The 21,436-nt window shown below is 48.2% G+C and overlaps 8 protein-coding genes across 8 annotated transcripts; 2 read left to right on the forward strand and 6 right to left on the reverse strand.

Annotated features, from left to right (window-relative positions):
- Positions 1-54: 54 nt before the first annotated feature.
- HD556DRAFT_1369221 (Alpha/Beta hydrolase protein) lies at positions 55-1,861 on the reverse strand. Its single transcript, XM_041302882.1, has 9 exons — positions 1,571-1,861; positions 1,475-1,513; positions 1,331-1,424; positions 1,150-1,277; positions 1,004-1,093; positions 876-953; positions 757-825; positions 564-701; positions 55-511 (listed from the first exon to the last, which is right to left on the reverse strand). Exons 1-9 carry the CDS (start codon positions 1,775-1,777, stop codon positions 329-331), a joined length of 1,026 nt encoding a protein of 341 aa, XP_041160784.1. The 5' UTR covers positions 1,778-1,861; the 3' UTR covers positions 55-328.
- A 121-nt stretch (positions 1,862-1,982) lies between these two features.
- On the forward strand, positions 1,983-2,665 carry HD556DRAFT_1369224 (uncharacterized protein). The gene is made up of 2 exons (XM_041302883.1): positions 1,983-2,282; positions 2,349-2,665. Exons 1-2 carry the CDS (start codon positions 2,064-2,066, stop codon positions 2,601-2,603), a joined length of 474 nt encoding a protein of 157 aa, XP_041160785.1. The 5' UTR covers positions 1,983-2,063; the 3' UTR covers positions 2,604-2,665.
- On the forward strand, positions 2,652-5,220 carry HD556DRAFT_422096 (uncharacterized protein). The gene is made up of 4 exons (XM_041310555.1): positions 2,652-2,824; positions 2,873-4,663; positions 4,715-4,811; positions 4,862-5,220. The coding sequence occupies exons 2-4, from the start codon at positions 2,942-2,944 to the stop codon at positions 5,056-5,058; spliced, it is 2,016 nt and encodes a 671-aa protein (XP_041160786.1). The 5' UTR covers positions 2,652-2,824; positions 2,873-2,941; the 3' UTR covers positions 5,059-5,220.
- Positions 5,221-5,270: 50 nt separating this feature from the next.
- On the reverse strand, positions 5,271-5,896 carry HD556DRAFT_1369227 (uncharacterized protein; the record flags this gene model as incomplete). Its single annotated transcript, XM_041302884.1, has 1 exon — positions 5,271-5,896. A coding segment is annotated over exon 1 (256 nt), but the record flags the coding sequence as incomplete, so codon positions are not given.
- A 1,239-nt stretch (positions 5,897-7,135) lies between these two features.
- On the reverse strand, positions 7,136-8,612 carry HD556DRAFT_1369234 (uncharacterized protein). The gene is given in 5 exon segments (XM_041302885.1): positions 7,136-7,281; positions 7,292-7,749; positions 7,798-7,886; positions 7,945-8,102; positions 8,157-8,612. 4 exon segments carry the CDS (start codon positions 8,565-8,567, stop codon positions 7,319-7,321), a joined length of 1,089 nt encoding a protein of 362 aa, XP_041160788.1. The 5' UTR covers positions 8,568-8,612; the 3' UTR covers positions 7,136-7,281; positions 7,292-7,318.
- Positions 8,613-9,825: 1,213 nt separating this feature from the next.
- Positions 9,826-10,404, reverse strand: HD556DRAFT_422175 (uncharacterized protein). The gene is made up of 3 exons (XM_041310556.1): positions 10,314-10,404; positions 10,149-10,257; positions 9,826-10,027 (listed from the first exon to the last, which is right to left on the reverse strand). The coding sequence occupies exons 2-3, from the start codon at positions 10,246-10,248 to the stop codon at positions 9,891-9,893; spliced, it is 237 nt and encodes a 78-aa protein (XP_041160789.1). The 5' UTR covers positions 10,249-10,257; positions 10,314-10,404; the 3' UTR covers positions 9,826-9,890.
- Positions 10,405-14,450: 4,046 nt separating this feature from the next.
- Positions 14,451-16,547, reverse strand: HD556DRAFT_1536111 (kinase-like domain-containing protein; the record flags this gene model as incomplete). Its single annotated transcript, XM_041309621.1, has 9 exons — positions 14,451-14,552; positions 14,677-14,805; positions 14,923-15,057; positions 15,199-15,236; positions 15,293-15,323; positions 15,379-15,564; positions 15,624-15,692; positions 15,746-16,024; positions 16,491-16,547. The coding sequence occupies 9 exons, from the start codon at positions 16,545-16,547 to the stop codon at positions 14,451-14,453; spliced, it is 1,026 nt and encodes a 341-aa protein (XP_041160790.1).
- Positions 16,548-18,008: 1,461 nt separating this feature from the next.
- On the reverse strand, positions 18,009-19,253 carry HD556DRAFT_1369306 (kinase-like domain-containing protein). The gene is made up of 6 exons (XM_041302886.1): positions 19,086-19,253; positions 18,967-19,035; positions 18,722-18,907; positions 18,636-18,666; positions 18,546-18,583; positions 18,009-18,494 (listed from the first exon to the last, which is right to left on the reverse strand). Exons 1-6 carry the CDS (start codon positions 19,197-19,199, stop codon positions 18,255-18,257), a joined length of 678 nt encoding a protein of 225 aa, XP_041160791.1. The 5' UTR covers positions 19,200-19,253; the 3' UTR covers positions 18,009-18,254.
- Positions 19,254-21,436: the final 2,183 nt, after the last annotated feature.

A 21,436-nucleotide genomic window follows, 5' to 3' on the forward strand; every position in this document is an offset into this window, starting at 1 on the left:
TTTTACCAGTCATTGGCGCGCGTGCAGATAAGGCGGATATATCGATGCACGATGTTTGATTTCAGAGCGCTTCGTTCATCCCAGAAAATGTGTCTATTACAAGTTATATGTTTCTAGAGTAATGCAGACAGGAAAAAAGCTAAAGGTGACGCAGATGAATAGCGAGGACAACATGAGGCGAGGACAACGTGAGATAGGCATGGTATCCAGAATGATATAAGAGATACGATGGAATAGCGTTCGACAATGAATGGTGAATAGCATGTGTGTACGGAGGCAGATACAATATCATCAAAGAAAAGAATTCATCCCTTATATAAAGTGAAATTTATCCGAGAGGCTTGTACGAGTATTCGTCGGCGAGAAAGTGGAGTAGCAAGGCGTTCACCTCGGATGCGTGAGTTACAGTGAGATCGTGGCCACCATCGCTGATGGTGACGAGGTCGGCTTGCGGTACGAGACTCTGTATCATAGAAGCGTATTTATAGGGGACAGTCTTATCTGATGTGCCCTTTATTGAAATAGTCAGCATTGTAGTGGCACATCGATGGGCGATCTCTTACATGAATAAGCAACACTTGATTGCCAGAGCGTGCGAGCGATTGGAATGCAAAGTGTAGGCCGCGAATAGGGCCGTCGCGAAGAGAAGATGCCACAGCAGCGTTGTAGTGAGGGAGATGAGCGGTTTGGAGACGTACAATCTGAGGGAATAGCACTCAGTAGTTGTAAGATAGGTGGTCATGAAAAAAAACAGACTTCTTGTATCGGATTGGTTTCACAAGGTTCCGAGGATTTAGAGGTATTTGCAAGGAGACGCATATAATGCTATGTCAAAGTCAGACGGGAGAGAAAAGGGAGCAGTCCCTCAAGCTTACTTGGAAAGGTGGGAGGGCGGATACAGTTTGCACGAGGGGAGTTGACATGAATTTTGCCGTACGAGAGATATCGCTCGACTATATTAGATAAGTTAGATTAAGTATTTGCCACGTTTGTTGCCGGTTACCTCTATGATACCTGCTGAAGCAATAAGAGCGACTTTTCCGTTTACCAGATGAGGGAATTGTGCTGAAAATGCAGTCGCAACGCCACCTCCCTGTTTTCAATAGAAGAAAGATTAGGCCGTAGATCAACGCAAGAAGACAAATTTACCATCGACAATCCAACAATGAATGCATTGTCCCACTTAACGTATTGCATAAGGAGCGCGAGTTGGGTGGTGTGAAGGGTGGTATCATAAGTTACTTCGGGGGCATCCGAGTAACCGCGACCATACAAATCTACGAGATCAGTGGGTTCGGAACATAATGCGCATCAAAAGACAACAACACACCATAGAGAAGTACACGGTACCCTTGTGAGGCGAGTACAGGCGCTACGTCTTTCCAGACGATGGCCGGGATGGAAAGTCCATGTATCAAAACAATCTAGCAGTCATGATAAGTACATGATACTCGCGCACACACAAAAAACGCACACGCTGCCCGTCCTCCGGTCCTATGAGCCAATATCGCACCTGGGTAATGTACTGCGTCAGCACTTGAACACGAGAGCGCTTCAGCAAAGTACGTACCCGTCCTAGAGGTAAGTTGGCATATGCACCTCCACTATACAAGTCCTCTGGATATACATTCCACGATGGCGATGAGCTCGGAAGATGTGCTAGGGATGTATGGATGATGGGTAAAGTAGGTGGTCGCGGGAAATTGGCCAAGAGATAAACGGTGAGAAACAGTGAGGGAATGACTAGGGCCAGATGGTGAAATGGGGTTAAGCGCATCGTCGCTAACAATGATGAAGATATGCACAAGAAGGATGGAAGTAATTAATATCACGCACAAATCGCGTAGAACATGAAACGCACCGTAGCGTTCTCCAAAACAGGAGCCGGGATGATATTGTCACATGACTACAGCTTATGCAGCTCCGACAGATCACGTGACGTGCACCGCGCGTTGGGTTGGCGTTGTTTGGCTTTTTGATTTCTTGCGGCCGACGACTCCTTGCTCATCGTCACCCACGACGACCACGACCCGTACTGACACGGCCTCTCACTGCCAGTCGTGATGAGCAACGAATATCCACCCTTGGCTCTTGATGACCTTGTTCATATCATGTCCCTCTCCCCGGCGCCACCACTGGCAACACTGGATGACTCTCAACTACCCCTCCGGCCCAAAACCACATCTCCCAGGCCCCAAATTGACAATGGCATACGAGAGGTGCGCATGAATATCACGGAAATGCATGATCTTGATGGAGGGGAGAAAGAGCTACCCGATATGGTGCGTTATGTTTCGTTTCATACCATCACAGGACGTTTGACTCGAATTTCATATCTATAATAATAGGTGGTGAGGGAAACTGGTATCGTGAATCCTGACCCAGAGCAAGTCATTAGACAGGCTGAGATTATATCCTGCCTAATTGCCCAGCGCGATATGCTTGTGCGACAGGCAGAGGAGCAGAGATTGCGGTGGAACTCAGAGAAGGATGGTTGGGCACGGATGGCCGAAGCACTTATTACACAGCAGGCCAAGCACAGGAGCTCGTCTGACAAGGATGAAGTAAGTAATTTTTCTCTCCTTTTAGAGATGTTGGTTTAGCAAGACTGCATGTTCGTCTTGATAAATCACTTTTCACGCCAATTACTCGGCCACGATATTACTGGCAGCAAGCTAGTCTCATAGACATGTAAACAAGTCATTACACTTTTGTCGTCCTCCTTGCCCTTTTTTCTCCGGATTACCAGTAACTGACTTTGATTCAGGAGCTTGAGCGACAACATGCTATAACTGAAGCAGACAATCGAAGTCTCCGCCAACGAGTGAGTTCGTCCTTCCATCATGCATCCCTATCGCTAATCTCCCACCAGCTTCATGAAACTCAATCGCGTCTCTCCATTCTCGAAGGTGAATTATCCCGCCTCCGTCCCTTACTTCTCATGCAACCACTTGCATTAAATGGGCATCCCACCCTGAATCAAGTACCAAAGGCCCGTCCACACCGGCGGAGAAGAAAAGATCCGCCAACTACGGAGGACGAAGACCCTGGCCCCGATCCTTCTGACGATGACCATCCAGGAGACCCTGAGGATACGCCTACAACCACGCCAAAGCAGAAATCTCGTATAGCTGCAACAAGTCTCCATACACATCCTTCCAAGCGCCAGCACTCTCAAAGACGTGCTCCGCGAGTTCTAACTGCAGATGCAAGAACGGAACACTTGCTGCTAGCGGCAAAGAGAATAGGAAAACAACGTGCCGGCATAATGGCTGGCCTCACACAGGCCCTAGATAAGCGGCGAGAGGAATCAACTTCAACCGTTGTTGCTACCCCCAAGACACCAAAGCGCATGACAGCTGTTCCTCCTGGGCCAGGGTACGTCTATCTTAATAGTTCTATGCGCCCAGGTGCTGTGCCGGTGCTTGTTCCGGCATATTCACATCACCTGCTACAAACCCCAAGCTCTTCTAAGACAGCGGCTTCGGCATCTTCCTCCACCCACCAACTGAAGAAGCAGCAAGGTGCGCGTACCCAGAACCCACCAACGCCTCTGGATTCCCTTTTGAGTGCAGCAAGGTCAATGATGGATAATGAGGAAGACGAGGAAGAGACTGTCATTGGCACGAGGCGTTCGCGATCAAGCGATATACCTGACAGTCCTGTACCGAAGCGCAGGAAAATCGTCGCTCGGGACAAGGTCAGTGCGCTCAGAGAACAAACGAGAGATCAAGGTGCAGGACAGCCAGGCAATAGCTCAGCTGGCTCCAGTTCAACTGCTGTTGGCAGGATTAGATCAGGGCTGGACGTTCTAGCTGACCAAGCTGCCGCGTTCTCTTCACAAGATCAACAGAGTCAATTGGAACCTCACTCACTGCCTAAGGGTAAAGGAAAGGAGAAGGCTTCCACGATTGCTGATAAATCCCCCGACAATCAGCTGAGAGAAAAAAGCAGGTCAAAGAGAAAGCAGTCCGTATCTGACGTTGCGCCTCAGCCCCCTCAGTCCCGTCGCCCCTCACCTTTGCCCCGAGCGAATGCAGTTGACTGGGGTTCTGGACCGCCAAATCTACGTCCAGTTCAGTGGACCGAGGGACCTATACCAGTTTCGTCAGAGGACCACGGTTCTACCCATGAGATCGCAGCCGCCTCTCAGCCTATAACAATACCCCCTACCCCTCCTCCACGACCTGACTCGGCTGATCAAGCGATCCATGATACTCCCAGCAGCGCGGCTACACCGCCGCGTATTCCTCTCGCTGAGCCCACTCCCGATCCCAGCGTGGATACGCCCCCCAGTCAGTCCGTACTCCTTGATCCATTTCTCGTACCTTCTTCTCCTCAGAATGAAAGCTCCACCGGTGTGGCCTCATCATCTGCACTACACCAACGCGCAGTCACGGCCCCGATTAGTAGCTGGGGAGATGCCCCGTCTGATCTGCAAGCTCATCTGCGACACGAGACCGCTCCTGGAAATACTAACGCAGGGAGCGCTGATTCGGTCGCTGATAACATCGGACCGAGTTCTGGTCCCGCAGCTGGAATTGAATCTTTGGCAATCACGAAGAACAAAGAGGTCACTAGGGTTGTGGGCCAAGATGTCCCAAAGAGGCAGCGAAGCCCTTACGTCAAGTGGAGCAAGGAGGAGGATGATCTACTTGCTCAGGTCAGTGTTCTGTGATTATACAGCAGCCAAATCATTGACATGTTTTGATAGGCTGTCGCCAAATACGGACAGAAGTGGGACTTGGTTCAGAAAGCGTTGCCATCGAGGGGATATCACCAAGTTCGGCAGCGATGGCTTCGCAAGCTAGGTACGCTGCAAAATATTCATTACTTGCTCCCGAAGCTTATCCGGCTCTAGGGGTCTTCGACAGCAAGCCAGACTTATCTTCCTTCCAAACTGGTAGCTTCCCATCTGCCTCGCGTTTAGGAGAGACGCCAGGATCACCTGTCACAGCTGAACCTCCTCCAAATCCGAAGCTGGGACTTGCTCCGTTGAGCAGTGAACTTGCTTTTTCGTCGTTTTTATCTGGAAGAGCGGAAAGTCGATCGTCGTAGCAAAATTCTAGCTGCTTTGGTAATTGCTGAGAGTATTGTACCTTACTGTTCATTACTAGTGGCACCCGCCGGTCATAGTGTAATTGGTAATTGTTGTGCGGGTATTATGTAGCAGTTGCTTGATTTTTATCGGAATGTAATGAAGAACGCGACACTTGGGTGACTGCAAGTTGCACTTGACACATGTATGCTCAGTCTTCAAATCTTTCTTGGTGGCAAGCTGCGAGCAGAAGTGATTCCAAAGTTTTACCAGAGTCCCTAAGAATTTTTTTGTTTCACCTCCCAGTATCCACTCTGTAGGACTGCGTAATCACATCGATCGATGGCATATACGAGTGCTAGCGAAGTACGACAAACAGCAAATTCTTCCGATCCTACATTAGTACGCTAACAATCAAGTTCTTGAGCTCCATAATGAAGACACGAAATAACGAGTCCAGGTCCGAGTCCAGTGCACCCATACGAGTCCATATGATGAAAATCACTCTCCAGCGTCCACCGTTTACACGGTGTTCACCGTCGCGTTGCGATATTCAACGAACGGGGCAGAAGCCGCCTATAAGATCAGCCTCAGACTATGAATGAAGATAAACACTGAATATCTCGTACCCCAAGGAGGCAAAAATGCGTGAGCGTAAAGATAGCAGGACCCTCTGTAAGGTAAGACGGTAGAGTGACGGTGAAGTTCTGGTAGTAACCATCAGAATGGCTTTCAGGTGTCCAAGGGCCTGCATAGAGAACAGATCCTAAACCATCTGCAGGGTCGGGGCATGGACCGTTCTCGCAGTTATCGATTCCTAAGGCAATGCCAACCTGAATGACAGATGCCATTGATCCCTAGGATTGAAGTTGTCAGAGTGACGCATGATGCTGAGAAGCAAACCAACTACCGACCGGTTGAATAACCTGAGCGGTCACTTGCTGACCGGGAGAGAAGTTGTCCCCATTCTGAGGGAACCCTAGTTCGATTGTCTGAGCCAAGGTAGCAGATATCCCCGCAGCAAAGACAGCTATGCACTTGAAGAGCATGTTAACGAGAAGTTGACTGTGAGGGTTTTCAAAGGCGATTTCTGATTTTGTATGGCAAAGAAGTTGGGTAACTTTATACCCCAGCGGAATTGAGTTTCAAATGACGGATATATTGCGTCACACATTGAATCATCGGACGGCTCGAGGGAGGACAGTAACCAGAGTAAGCGTAAATGTTTAATCTACGTGTGTGGGTACCTAGGTTGGTCAGGGTCCGAGGCTGTTGCGGTAGAAGTCAATTCCGTATGACTGAATTTGTGATAAGTTCACCTACTAGAATGCACAGCGTAGTCGGATGTATCGGACCTGCCCTGGCCTGAAATCCAGATGGTCAACACCAAGGATGTTGAGTACGGCCCTTTGGGCCTATCATTCTAGCTATAAATGAACGGAAAATGAATTCAGCCATGCGAGATTGGATTCTACCCCAACGGCCTCGGATCCTGACCAACCTAGGTACCCGCGAGCTCTGATGCTAATTCTAAAGCTGAAGGAGTAGTCTCTCGGAAGATTGATAGATCATACGAAGCACTTGAATCGCCTACACTTCAAGTGGTCGTGTCGGTCAGAGCAGCAGCAGACTCGGAAAAAGCTGACCGCCGGGTGTTTCCAAACTGGGAAGCCCGGGCCTGAGGCCTGGGCCCTCGACCCCTTAATGGCCGGGTCCAACGCATCATTAGGCCGCAAAACGCACCTTTGTAATTAAACGAAAGAGGGCGGATCTAATTCTCGTCACTGCCGCAGCAGAATCGTACAGCAGTAGCATTAATGACGAAGTGGGCTACTGTGCTCACTCCACTCTGTCTGGATTCAGGAGTCAGCATGCAGGACGACATACTATGCCAAACACACAGCCTCCATCGATGAGTATTGTATATAGAGATCCCAAGCGTAAGTACTCAAAGATTTCATGGGAATCGAAGACCGTAGATATTACTGTGGTGAATAGAAAGTTTGAAACTTAATTGACTCAAACTTCAACGGCAGACTGAGTACAGTCTAGTTCATTATACCTTTCCGAATTCGCCCCACGACGTACTTTGTACGAGTTCAGCAAGACCGGCTTGTAGCTAGCATGCATCATACTAGTTTGTATGTATTCGGATGTACAGTATGTCATAATCATAATTGTCATAATCATAATATATAGTAAGGGTGAAGCTGCAACGATTCAAAATACATAGAAAGAAAACAAACAATGTAACATATCATCCAACGACTCACCCGGAGCCTAAGTGAAGTTGTAAGTTTCATCAAGATGGTTGATGCAATATTCAAGCAACTCTTCCGATGTCATATTGTCCATTTCGTGAACACCACTCTTTTCCGGGCTGTCGGTAGACTCTTCCAACTGCTTGTCCGAAGCCGAATCGACAGTTTCTTCAAGATTCTTCTTGAGACTGTTGGCGGACTCGTCCAACTGCTCGTCCGAAGCTGAATCGACAGTTCCATAAAGATCGTCGGCAAGCGAGCCCGAAGCCGAATCGATGGTTTCTTCAGGTTTTTTGACAGACTCTTCAGTCTGCTCGCCAGAAACTGGTTCGCAAGCTGCTTCGATGTCGAAAAAATCGTTGAACCCCTCGTCCCAACCCGAATACGTAGTCTCGTCAAGACTGTTGTCGGACGTTTCCAACGACTCGCTCGAAGTCAAATCGGTAGTTTCTTCAAAACTGTTAGAAAAAGGTCCAAACGGCTCGTTCGAAGTCAAACCTTCGTAAGTTCCTTGAGATATCCCGTAAGTCTCTTGCTGGTTGTTGAAACAAGAGTCGCCTATGTTCGAAAAGTCCCCGTCATTTACACTAGCAAAAATTCACATATCAGCTCCAAAGTCACATTTAAAAGCCTAGTAGTACTTACGGCTCGTAATATTCTAGGGATGGGGACCGAGACCTGACCTGCGGGTGGTTCTTCGATTTGATATGATCTTGTATGCCAGCGCGTGGCACTGCAGGCACGTTTTCGCACTGCGACAGGCAGCACTTGTAACGGACCTCGCCGTTATTTTGGACCAGTTCCTGATGAGATAATTGTCAGCATGATAGCTAGAACTAAATACAAAATGGACTCACGAAATCGGGGTAGTCAACAAGGGGGTGAATCGTTTGCTTTTTTCGTGGGGGAGCATCATCGTCATCAAAGTCCACCGCCTTGCGCTTTCCGCGCTTGACAGCGCTCTCCTCAGCGTCAGCTACTGGTGCTTGTTCCTCCGGTCCCTGCTCCAAATGCGTGTCGTGGGAAGGTTGTGCCAAGGGGGGTGCGGAAGGATGTTGAAGCGGCGCAGCCGCTGGCGGTACACCCATACCCTGGAAGGCGGGGGGATACCCACCCAAATGGTGTGGAGGAGGGGGAGGGGGAGGGACTAGGTTTGGCGGCCCGGGGACTTGGCCAGTTGCGTGTAAATATTGTTGATAACAATATACGTAGACCTCCGGGGGGTAAGGCCTAAACCGCGAGGGCACAAGTGGAGGCTGGGGCATCATTGGGGGGTAAGGATAAAACCCAGGTTGAGGCGGGCCTGGGACTGGGACTGGCATTTGGCCCATTTGATTCCGCTGTTGGTACATCATTGGGGGGTGAGGACGAAACCCAGGTTGAGGTGGGCCCGGGACCGGCATTTGGCCCGTTTGAGCTGGCTGCTGGTACATGGTTGGGGGATAAGGATGAAACTCATGTTGAGGCGGGCCTTGGACTGGCACTTGGCCCGTTTGAATCGGCTCCTGGTACATATTGAATTATCTAGAATAGTCGAGATGAAGTGTATGGCGCGAGGCTCCAGCCTGTGGCAGGACAAGGTGAGTGTCAGAAGGTGAAGTAACTATACAAGAGTAACCCACAGTACACAAGTTAAATGGTAGATGCGGAAGGCAAAATGCGATGGATGTTGAACAGGAGGAAAGAGACGCAAGTTGCAGTATTTAAACTGTTGAAGCAACCACTACCAGCGGATGAACCCGTTGCGCTTACTCTTAACGCGTTCCTTGCTTTGTGGTGTTGTGGCCAACAGATTGTTACCCCAGGCCAAGCAACACAGATACAAAGGAATGCGTCCACTGACCTTGATTCCGTCAGCAGACAATAGTATAACACGCAGGCCACCCGGATATTCCCCGACACGAATGTGGATGTGTGCGAATGGGTATTCATCCATAATTATTGAGCACGACGCGTTGGATCTTATCGAATCCAGGGTATTATTCCTTTGGCTGAGTATGTTCTTCGTGTATATGTTCTCCACACGTTACCGACAGACTTAATTTTGCCATCCGAAATTGCATATTCCAGATCTATCGACAACATGCATTAAATATAAACACATTAGATAGGAAGTCGCAATTATTGATACTAACGATGTAGGTATATGGCCAACCACCAATAGAAGGCCGCGTCTTTGGGTTGTCGGGCACAGTGCACCAGGACATTCGATGCGAATTCCACACCTTAGCGACCCATGCAACCACTCACTCACTCCTCTCACAGGATGGTGGGTCATTGTGCTCTTCAGTAAGCACCTCACGTTACAGTCCGGCGTATGCTCTCCACATCCACAAGCGATCTGCGTCCGGGGAGCATGTCAGATCACGTCAAGGGACTATGCGAGCGAAAGTCACAGACGTACCGTTAAGTCAGGCGAATACCTGTCTGATGAATCACCTCGCGGATGTAATGTCCTGTGAGGCCACCGCGCACCTCCAGGGATTTTGGTGAGTGCTGGTTATTGACTTCACATTTGATTTCATTTGGAATAGATTGACGTAGGAAGACATCGTGTACCCGTCGTGGACTTGGACATTCCTACAACGCATCTAAGTGTTCGTAGTCCCAATGAAACGGGAAAAACGATGTATAAAGAATCTGCGCAAGCCAATGGGCTTTTCCCGCGTGTAGTGGGTGTCCGCAGTATCAGATATCTGACTCGGGATACGTGGTGAATAACCATGACCTTCAAAAACACATCTATCAAAAGGTATTTTCGGCGCGCATACATCATCAAAGCGTGCAAACACATGACTGACTCCGTCCCACCCAATGCAATACTGACTGTCAAAAATTAAAATGCTTACTGTGCTTCCGCGTTAGGTGCAATGCTTGGGCTGAGTGCGTCGACATCAAAGCTCTGGTGATTACAACCATTAACGTAGTCGAGTGCCATCTTAACCACATTACAGATGCCTACGTCACTGAGTCAGCATCTATGCCCGTCCCTCCTTAGGAAAAACTCAACGCACCAATCAACCTCGGAGACACTACAATGTTCTCTTCCGAGATACAGCCTTATCCACGTCCCGCAACTCGATGAAGATAAAAACCAGTTCAAACTTCGCAAGGACGGAGGTTGGGGATTGATGGAGCACGAGGGATCAAAGTTGAGGAGAAATTCAAGTGCGTTCCGTTTATATCTGCTCTGAGTGAACTGAAATATGTCGGGATATCAGCATGGACGTCTATCAGACGATTATTCTCTGTGGTCAAATATCAGTTCTGTGGAAGGAATATTGTCTAAACGGAGGAATTTACCTCACAGTGACTGAGACAGTGCCGAATAAGGTGCGTTTGGCGACTCGTGAAGTCCTTGTTTGTGGAGGCGAGACGCAATGTTTCTGCAGTAGACTGACTTACAATGGCTACATGTCGTTCCATCTACTGTACTACCACGTGGATAGAATCGTCATTGAGATCACACCTTGGGACCGCTAACACTTTTTCGAACACATCATGTGAAATTTGTAGTGGAGACCGATGAGTTGGCAATGTTTTCAAAGTGATTTGTGCAGTGAGGGGTGAGTCGCAGTTCCGAGTATGGAGCGTCCTTCTACACTTTGTCTCTTCAAACTCCGACAAGTACTCTCATTGACCCGTGCGCGTACCGTCATCAGAAACACTGACAAGGCTTCCTGTATTCACATGACAATGAAAGCATGCCCTTGTTTATTGCGCGGTATCTATGAGGGAAGGCACGCAGTGAGTGACTTTATTTCGTACTTTTGAAAACGGATTTCAAGTGCAAACGGTGGGTAAATTGAATGTGTGTCCTTCCACTCAGATTCGACCATACACAGGAATCAAGCAGTCTCGTGCACTACGATGTGTTGATATTATCCTACAATGCATTTTCTAACTCCAGTCCTAGGACACAAACCCACTTTAACACGACTCTGTAAACCTGATTACTTCCGCGGTCTTCATAGCTAACCACGCAGCAGACTTCCATCCAATTTCCATGGCGCTTTCCCCACCATCGACGACATTTATTACATGATCCACGCGACGCAGAAATTCCCGTGCGTCTTGCTTGCGAAGCGTAACACCAAGCTTTTCTGCAGACAAGAACTGCTTACCTGGAGTGAGACGAGGGTCTCTCGCGCTCGCAACCACGTTCATTCGTCTGTTCATTGACGGTGCAAGTATCAGGGAGGCTGTCAGATTTACAGATCGTCGTCGTCGTCCACGACTTTTTCCAAGACGGAATATCAATTAACATCCCTGGTCCACTCGATTTATCGCGTCGCAATGATATCGCTCCCATCATTTTTTACTTTGGGTCAGTAGTTTAGCCTCTCGCATCACGAATTGCTCATATCTATTTTACCTGATTAGAAGCGATACATGGACCAGCGCGCAGAACCTCTGGGATGTCGGTCTCAGTTTAGCAAAGGCATATGCATGCGCCGATATAACTGCGCCCAATTGACATTGTGAGAGAGAAGGGAATGTACGTGCTGGTTCGTTTACCACAGAAAAACAATCACAGAACAAACGTTACTTAATCTAGAAGCTCTTACTATAGAATAGCAAAGAACCATCATAATACATAGCTAACTGAGGATAAGATGTTGATTCATGTATCAACATATTGATCAAGATTCGATATCCACGTACATATAGTACTGAATGCCAGTTGAAAACAAATAGGAATTGTCAACGGCACAGCGCTAGAAGCAAAAACATGGCCGGCCACTTCCATTCCATGTTCACCGGTGGCAGGCTGTATTGCTGCGACTGATTGCTGTGAATCAGGGTTCGGTTAGGCAGGGTCGAGATATTCATTGTGTACTATATCCTTGTCTTTGTTGGGAGCACCCGCTGCAGCGTTGCGCTGTAAATCTATGCATTAGACTTTGAATAAAATGCGAAAAATGAACTCGACATGCCTGAGTTCCCGAGATGGGACGGGGTAGGGGCAACTTAGTAGAAAACTACAGCACAGATGTCAGATAAATACGAAAGCAACAAAAGAAAGAAACATACATCCAACGAATCACGAGGTTGACCGTTCCAACCAGGGCGTACCACGTTCGTGCGAGGAGAGATGCGAAGAAGCTTTCTGAGACGAAGGAACATGGATTGCCGGGGTTCGGCCGTAGGCAGAGGTCTGGAATCCATAGGTATGGTACATATTGGCGGTTTAGGGTGCGGGCGCACGGTAGCAGAATGATGGGTTCCGTCAGACTACAGCGATAGCCATAGATTAAGCGGTGCAATGCCAAGCAAAATGACAAGGGACATACTTTTAGTCGATCACGAAGAGCCAACTTCTTGCGTGCGCTGGTCTGTAAGGGAGAATTAGCACACGAACTGGAGATGTGTACGGGTACACTGGCCTGAGCGAGGACATCAGATGGAGTATCGCAGATACAGATATTGCAATCATCTTCAGATTCGATGTAAGTCCCATAAGCTAATTGGTGCGAGTCGGGTGAGAAAATAAGGATCCGAGGATTTTGAGCGTCGAAGGAAGCCAGCAGTTGGCGGGACTCGTAATCCCAGAGCTTGATGGTGTTATCGAAGGAAGCGCTAGCGATGAGAGCATGGTCAAATGAAAGTGCTAGGCCGGTGACATCCTTGGTGTGCCCTTCAAAGGGAGCTCCGACAGTCACCAGCGTCGACGCGTCAAACTCATATATTGTCCTGGCATCATCTTTTGTGATGAAGTTGAACGGGGCTATGATGGTTTTGTTGTTTTTTGTCCAGCACACAGCTGGCTTATACGTGGATCCTATTCCACCAAATTCCCCTATCTTCGCATCCAATTTCTGTGATTGAACATCACGGACCTCAAGGCACATCCCCAGCCACGACATGACCGCAAGTTTCTTCGAGTCTGTTGAGAATCGAACAGCCCCCATGCCTCTGAATGGACCAGCCACGAGTTTTCCGGTCCCTAAGTTCCATATCCGCGTCGTTTTATCTTCTGACCCGCTCGCCAATAACGTGTTGTCTGTGGAGATATCGATGCAGTTGATCCTCCGTGAGTGTCCTGCAAATGTTCTCACAATCCCCGTCTCAACCTCACACGCTTTCAACTCCGCACGATCACCATCTCCACCACTGGCAGTAACAACCCATCGACCATCCTTTGATACTGCTACTGCCCATACTTGCCCCTCGCAAACACCTCGCGCTTCCTCAATTTCCTTACCTACCTTCAAATCCCATTGCCGAGTGGTCTTGTCCCAAGATCCGCTGATTATTCGCTGGCTGTCTGGAAAGTAAGATATAGATTGAATCAGGTCTCTGTGACCCTTTAAAGTCATTGACGGTGATTTCGTCGCAGCAGCCTTTAACGTGGGCGCAGAATCCATGGCTGTCTTTCTGTAAGTCAAACCTGGTAGTCGAGCACGGGAAAGGTATCCTTTGGATGCGCTAAAAGGTGAGGTCTCCCGGTGTCAATGTGTTATGTGGCTAATGGTGGCCGCAATTCGGATATGATCTCTCTGGTAAAGCCAAATATCAATTCATCCGCGCTGGAGATACAGATGAGAGTTTACCAAGAGGTTAGCGCTTTGGCAGCGAAGAATTCGAGGAGTGATGAATCCCTGAATGTGAGTGTACCTATTGGCCTTGGCCTTGTATATATATACCTATGACATGGCTGCTGTGCATTGCGCCCGCCATTCTATTCATCGCATTTACTTCTCCGCCTCACAACCATGGCAGTCACTGCCATGACTAAAGCGTCGAAGCTGTTTTCCTGTTCCCACCCAACGATGGACGACAAACGCTCAAGCACTCATTCAAACTTCGTCATTTCTCGTTCGCCAGTTTCGCTTTGAACGAATCAACGTTCACGAAGGCCACCTTTCCTCACCCATAGTAGCAAATTATTCTTAGTACATGCATATATGACCTTGCAGGATATCTCAGTAGCCTTTTGTGATATTCTGTTATCACGTTAAGCGCTATAGAATCACCTTTGGATCTACAAAATCAAATGTGTCCCTGACACCCAATATTTAATACCCGTCCACAAAATTCAAGGTCGGAATCACCATACACCCGCGTGTCAAACGCCGGAAGCTCATAAACGGGAATTGAGTGTTCTATGAACAGCATTGTCTGATACATCTCTAGTCAGCCTGCTTCAATCAGGACCAGTGCCCGCATGCATGCTGAATCATTCCAGTCGCCGCAAACAGGATAGTTTTTTCGTCAACGACAATGATTCCAATGACAATCTTGAGGTGAGCCTACGTTTACTATACAGGTGTACCTACTACTTAGGTTTATCTATCTGGTTGTACTGTGAACAGATTTCTGGATGCGAGTAGTGCAAGAATCAACGAGATATGGACAGCAAGTTAAATTCATTACTGATTGTTGTATCAGCTCCCTGTGTCGAGGGACGGTCCCGAGGATCAGTAGACCAACATTGTTCGATGAATGACCAGTATTGTTCAGGGAGTTCAGGGTAGCGAGATCGGGAAGGCGTTTGCGACTTGGCTATGCAGAGTATAATGGTGGCATCATTCGTGAGGTGATAATAGGGCATTTTGTTGGTGAGGACCTACGAGTGGAGCTCGTGATATCAATGAGAAGCCAAAATTAACCTGGACGTACCTGCAGCATGATGCCGCCGAATGAATACATGTCGCTCTGCTTGGTTGGCCGAGCTTGAGAACCATCCTCCCGCTCTACAAGCAGCTCAGGAGCCATCCATCGCATGTTACCTTTGAGGGTGGATGTCCAGGAAGCCTGAGAGGCGCTTATGACCTCGGAATACATCAAGGAAAGACCGAAGTCAGCGACACACGCAGTGCCATCCCCATGGATCAGCACGTTAGGCTGGAGCTCACGTCTCAATGACATCGGAACCATCCAGAAGATAAAACTCACCCCATTGAAATCGCCATGGATGACATTGTTGGCATGAACTATGAGGAGTAGTTACAGCTCGGTCCGGCAACAGTAAATAAAGTCTATCACATACGATATTGCAGACCAGCTACGATGTCTCTTAGCTAAGTTTTCCATCAGTCTTGTGGCCTAGCCAAGATATTTGAAGAGAGGACTTACCAGTTGGAATCGTTGAACAAGAGTCAGAGTCTCACCCTCACGCTCCAAATAGACCGTCAAGTTACCATTCTCCGCCCAAGGACTGACTATGGCCGGAAATGGGCCGAAGCCATGTGTATAACCAAAGACGGGCAGAATATTTGCATGTTTGAGGTTGGCACATATCCTAAGTTCACGCTTTATCCTCTATGAAATGGCGCCCTGTGGTGTAAGGAATAGACTCAATCTTTCAGTAAAACACTTGCCTTGATCTTTTTCCTTTTCGCAGCCTTAAGTTCATCCTCAGCGTACACCTGCAATGCTTTCACTGCGACCTGCAAAATGATTAATTTTAGACAGATGGACAGACGAAAGACGGGAAGCGAACTTTGACCGAGCTATCATCGATGTGCAAGGTGCTTTTCCAGATCTCCCCGAACCCGCCACGAGCAACAGGGTAGTTTCCATCCTTGATGATATGTTTTGTGAGGTCTTTCAGCGTTGCTTCAGGAGGGAGAGCGTCAGACTCAACACTACGAGCAGAGGAGACTGTGTGGGTGTGGGAAGAGGAGGCAAGGGGCTCGCGGGGGTCAGGCGGTAACTGGGGTGGCCGTGAACTACTTATGCGTTGGAAATCTGCCGTGGGTCCTTTTAAGTGCACACTGGTCTGTAAGAAAATATTAGTACACCAGTACATGTTTGTGGGAAATACGTGCACTGGCCTGAGCAAAAACTTCGAGTGGAATATCGCAGATGCAGATCTCATCATTGGTGATTGTCGTGTAAGCTAATTGGTGTGAGTCGGGTGAGAGGGCAAGGATATACGGATTCTGAACGTGGAATGAAGCGAGGAGCTGTCGGGACTCGAAAGCCCAGAGCTTGATGGTATTGTCCCAAGCAGCACTAGCGAGGAGAGAACCATCAAATGAAAGTGCCAGACCGGTGACAAGGTCAGAGTGCCCTTCAAAGGGAACCCCAACAGTTTCCAACGTTGACGCGTCGAACTCGCAGAATATTGTACTGGGATTGTCATTGGTGAATCTGAAAGCGCCTAGGATGTTTTTGTTGTCGTTTGTCCAGAAAAGCGGGTATGTGGCTCCATCTCCACTGGCAGGGTATTTCACTTTCCTCACATCCAATTTCTGTGATTGGACATCCCAGATCTCAATGTGCTTCCCCACCAATGACATGATTGCGAGTTTCTTCGAGTCTGTTGAGAATCGAACTGTGCTCACATAATGGAAGCTCTTGAATGGACCAGCTGCGAGTCTGCCAGTCTCCAAGCTCCATATCCGCGTTGTAAAATCGTCTGATCCACTCGCCAGTAATGTGTTGTCCACAGAAATATCAATGCAAGTGATCCTCCGCGAGTGTCCTTCGAATGTTCTCACACTCCTCGTCTCAACCTGAGAAGCTTTCAACTCCGCACCATAACCATCTCCACCACTGGCAGTGACAACCCATCGACCATCCTTTGATACCGCTACTGCCCACACCTCCTCCACACGAACATCCCGCGCTTCCTCGATCTCCTTGCCCGCCTTCAGATCCCATTGCCGAGCGGTCTTGTCCTCAGATCCGCTGATCATTCGCTGGCCATCTGGAAAGTAGGATATGGATCGGATCCATTTTCCGTGACCCTTCAAAGTTATTAATGGTGTCAGATTCGATTTTGTAGCAGTTTCCTCCGGTTTCGGCGCAGAAGCCATGGCTGCGTCTTCATGAGCCAAACCTGGTAGCCGACTATGGGAAAGGTATTCTTTGGATGTGTTGAAAGGTGCAAAGGTGAGGTCTTCCTGTGTCAGTGTATTATATGACTGATGGTGGCAAAAAATCGGATATGAGCTCCCTGGTAAAGCCAAACATCAATTCATCCGCGCTAAAGTTATAGATGAGAATTTGGTGTTACCGAGAGGTTAGCGTTTTAGCAGCAAAGAACTTGACGAGCGATGAATTTCTGGATGTGAGTCTTAGGTTTCATCTTGCATATATACACACCATCACATAGTAGCTGCTGTGCATTGCGCCACCATTATATTTATCACATTTGCTTCTCCGCCTCACAGCCATGGCAGTCACTGCCCATGATGACTAAAGCGTCAAAGTTGTTTTTCCATTCCCACCGAACGATAGACGACATGCCGAAACTCACTCCAAATTGATCATCGCTCATTCGCCGGTTTGGCTTTCAACGGGTGAATGACCCTTTCCTCGCCCCGTCGTATCGAATACACGTATATCTCACACGACAGGATATTTCGTTGTCATCGCCCTATAGAATTACGAATCCGCAAAAGTTGAACGTGTACCTGACACGAGATTCAATGCCTATCCACAAATTTCAAGGTCGGGATCATCATACATTTGTGTTTCGAAAACAGAAAGCTTGTAAGCGGGAGCTGAGTGTCCTATGGACACCATTGTCTTATGCGTCCCGTGTAGGCCTGCTAGAATCTGTGTATGAGCTATGATTATAAAAGGTGAAAGAGGTTGACGTGACACTAATGATCCTCTCGATACCAATGACTGTAGAGAAATCTTGGGATGGGTCTATGTTTACTATACAGCTGTACCTAGGTTTATCTATCTGGGTGTACAAACAGATTTCTGAATGCGAGATAATACAAGGATCAACGAGATCTGGACAGCGAGTAAAATTCATTCCTGATCGTTGTATCAGCTCCCTCCGTCGAGGGACGGTCCCAAGGATCAGTAGACCAACATTGCTCGATAAACTCCCAGTATTTTTCAGGGAGTGCAGAATAACGAGATCGGGAAGGCGTTTCCGACTTGGCTATGCAAAATATGATACGGGCATCATTCGTGAGGTGATAATAGGGTACTTTATTGGTGAGGACCTGTGAGTGGAGCTTGTGATTGTCAATGAAAGGCTAAAATTAACCCAGACGTACCTGCAACATGACACCGCCGAATGAATACATATCACTCTGCTCGCTTGGTCGAACTTGAGAACCATCCTCTCGCTCTAAGAGCAGTTCAGGAGCCATCCATCGCATGTTTCCTTTGAGAGTGGACGTCCAGGAAGCCTGAGAGGCGCTTACAATTTCGGAATACATCAAGGAAAGACCAAAGTCAGCAATACACGCAGTGCCATCAGCACGGATCAACACGTTAGGCTGGAGCTCACGTCTCAATGACATCAGAACCATCAAGAAGATAAAACTCACCCCATTGAAGTCGCCATGGATTACACTGTTGGCGTGGACTATGAGGAGTAATTATGGCTCGATCCGGCAATAGTAAAGTCTATCACATACGATATTGCAGGCCAGCTACAATATCTCTTAGCTAAGTTTTCCATCAGTTTTGGGGTCTACCCAAAATACACGAAGAGACGACTTGCCAGCTGGAATCGTCGAACGAGAGTCAGAGCCGCACCTTTATTTTCCAGATAGACTGTCAAGTTTCCATTCTCTGCCCAAGGACTGATTATCGCTGGCAATGGGCCAAAACCATACGTATAACCATGAATGCGCAGAATATTTGCATGGTTGAGTTTGGCGCATATCTTGAGTTCACGCTTTATCCTCTACAAAGTGGCGCCTTGTGGTGTAAGCAATAGACTTAGTCCTTCAGTAAGACGCTCACCTTGATCTTTTTCATCTTCGGTGCTCCAAGTTGATCACCAGCATACACCTGCAATGCTTTCACTGCAACCTGTAAGATTAATTTCAGACAGATGGACAGACGAAAAATGGCCAACAAACTTTGACCGAGCTACGATCGATGTGCAAGGTGCATTTCCAGATCTCCCCGAACCCACCACGAGCAACAGGGTAGTCTCCCTCCTTGGTGATGTATTTTGAAAGGTCTTGGAGCATTTCTTCAAGGGGGAGATCGTCAGGCTCAACATTGCGAGCTAAGAAGACTGTAGGAGTATAGGAAGAGGAGGGAAGGAGCTCGCGGGGGTCGTCGCGTAACTGTGGTAGCAGTGAGCCTACTGTAGAGGAGAGTATTTGCAATGGAGGGGGAGGAATTGCGATAGACGATACGGGAGGTAGTAAATATCTGAGGCCAGGCTTTTTGAATGCATTGGTCTGTAAGAAAACGTTGGCACACGAACAGTAGAATTTTGAGTGGAATACATACACTGGCCTGAGCAAGGATGTCGAATGGAGTATCACAGATGCAGATCTTGGCATCATCGTTGCTCCGTGTCGTGTAAGTTAGTTGGCGTGAGACGGGTGAGAAGACAAGGCAATAGGGGTTCTGAATATCGAAGGAGGCGAGGAGCTGGCGTGACTGAAAAGCCCAGAGCTTGATGGTGTCATCCTCAGCAGCGCTGGCCAGGAGGTCATGGTCAAATGAAAGTCCTAGGCCAGTGATAACCATGGTGTGCCCTTCGAAGGGAGTTCCAACAGTCTCCAACGTCAATGCGTCAAACTCGTAGATTGTCCCAGCGTAGTCATCCTTGAAGCTGAATGCGGCCAAGATGTTTTTGTTGTTGTTTGTCCAGAACATTGGTGCTTCTGTGTATTCTTCACTTTCTACACAAAAATCCCCCAGTCTGACATCCAATTTCTGTGATTGGACATCCCAGATGTCAAGGCACATCCCTCGGCACGATTTGACCGCAAGCTTCTGTGAATCGGTGCTGAATCGAACTGCTGCCACCAAATCGACGTCTCCGAATGGACCAGCCACGATTTTACCAGTCTCCAAATCCCATATCCGCGTCGTACGATCGAATGATCCGCTCGCCAGCAGCTTGCTGTCCATAGAGATATCAATGCATGTAACCCAATTCGAGTGCCCTTCGAATGTTTTCACAATCCCAGTCCCAACCTCACAGGCTCTCAGCCCGGCACTATACTGATATCCACCAGCAGTGACAACCCATCGACCATCCCTTGATACCGCCACTCCCCATAACTCCTCGTAAACATCCCGCGCTTCTTCAATCTCCTTGCCTGCCTTCAGATCCCATTGCCGAGCGGTGCTGTCCTCAGATCCGCTAATCATTCGCTGGCCGTCTGGAAAATAGGATATGGATATAGCCATTTCTCCGTGACCCTTCAAAGTCATTGATGGAGTCAAAATCCGTTTCCTGGAAGCTGCCCTCGTCGATGTAGAAGCCATGGTTACGGGTCCGCTAGCGAGACCGTGAAATAGGCAAGGGCAGGAAAGATTTTTGTTAGATTTGTTTGGTGGTACGGCAAACTCTCCTCGTATGCTGTAGGCCTGACGTTGACACTCGTTTTCAGGATCCTCAATTCGAGCGTGCTTTGCCTCTAGTAGAGCTAATCGTCAGTTCATGTTCGAATAAGAATTAATATTACCAGGAGGCTATCAATGATCGAGAAGGAGATGTTCTACAATGTGAGTACGACTATTGTGCAAGGTGCGCATTCTCTTCAAACTGCTCACAGCCACGACAACTTCCTGTGCTAGGGCGTCAATCTTGTTTATATCCCACACCCCATTGATGGACATCGTGCAAATGCTGTGCCACTGCTGCGGTGTTCCAAAATGGTGTCGGTGAGTGCGCATTAACTACACTTACTGCTAATCACTGGAATTTCCCAGTGCCAAATGAGCCATGGATTCGAGCGTGCTCCGGTTCCTTCTATGTATATCCACGCTCCCAGAGTCACGGACAGGCGATAGCATCGAGATTCACAGTACTCGCCGGTCTGCAAGTCAGGTCTCCCATACATTGTTTCAACAACTATCTTCCTTGTTGCTAAACGATCTTTCATATTGCATTGTAGTTTGATTCCTCCGCATACAATGTTATTTTAATGAGTCACTGCGCAGTTGTGGGCATTATCTCAAGCCTGACGCGGTCAGTGGCACCTTTCTTTGCGTTCTTGCTCCTTCATGGGATTTTGTTACCTGTCGCCCTCGAGGTCCTGATATCTGTTGCTCGACATAGTTGCTATCACTGAACGTCTCTTGATACCGCCACTGCCAATACCACCTCGCAAACATCCCGCGCTTCCTCAATCTCCTTACCTGCCTTCAGATCCGCTGATTATTCGCTGGCCATGTGGAAAATAGGATATAGATTCAATAGAATATTCGTGACCCTTCAAGATTATTGATGGTTCGATCGATC

The sequence above is a fragment of the Suillus plorans genome, assembly GCF_016647745.1.
Source record: "Suillus plorans strain S12 chromosome Unknown HD556scaffold_25, whole genome shotgun sequence".
Taxonomy (NCBI): Eukaryota; Fungi; Basidiomycota; class Agaricomycetes; order Boletales; family Suillaceae; genus Suillus; species Suillus plorans.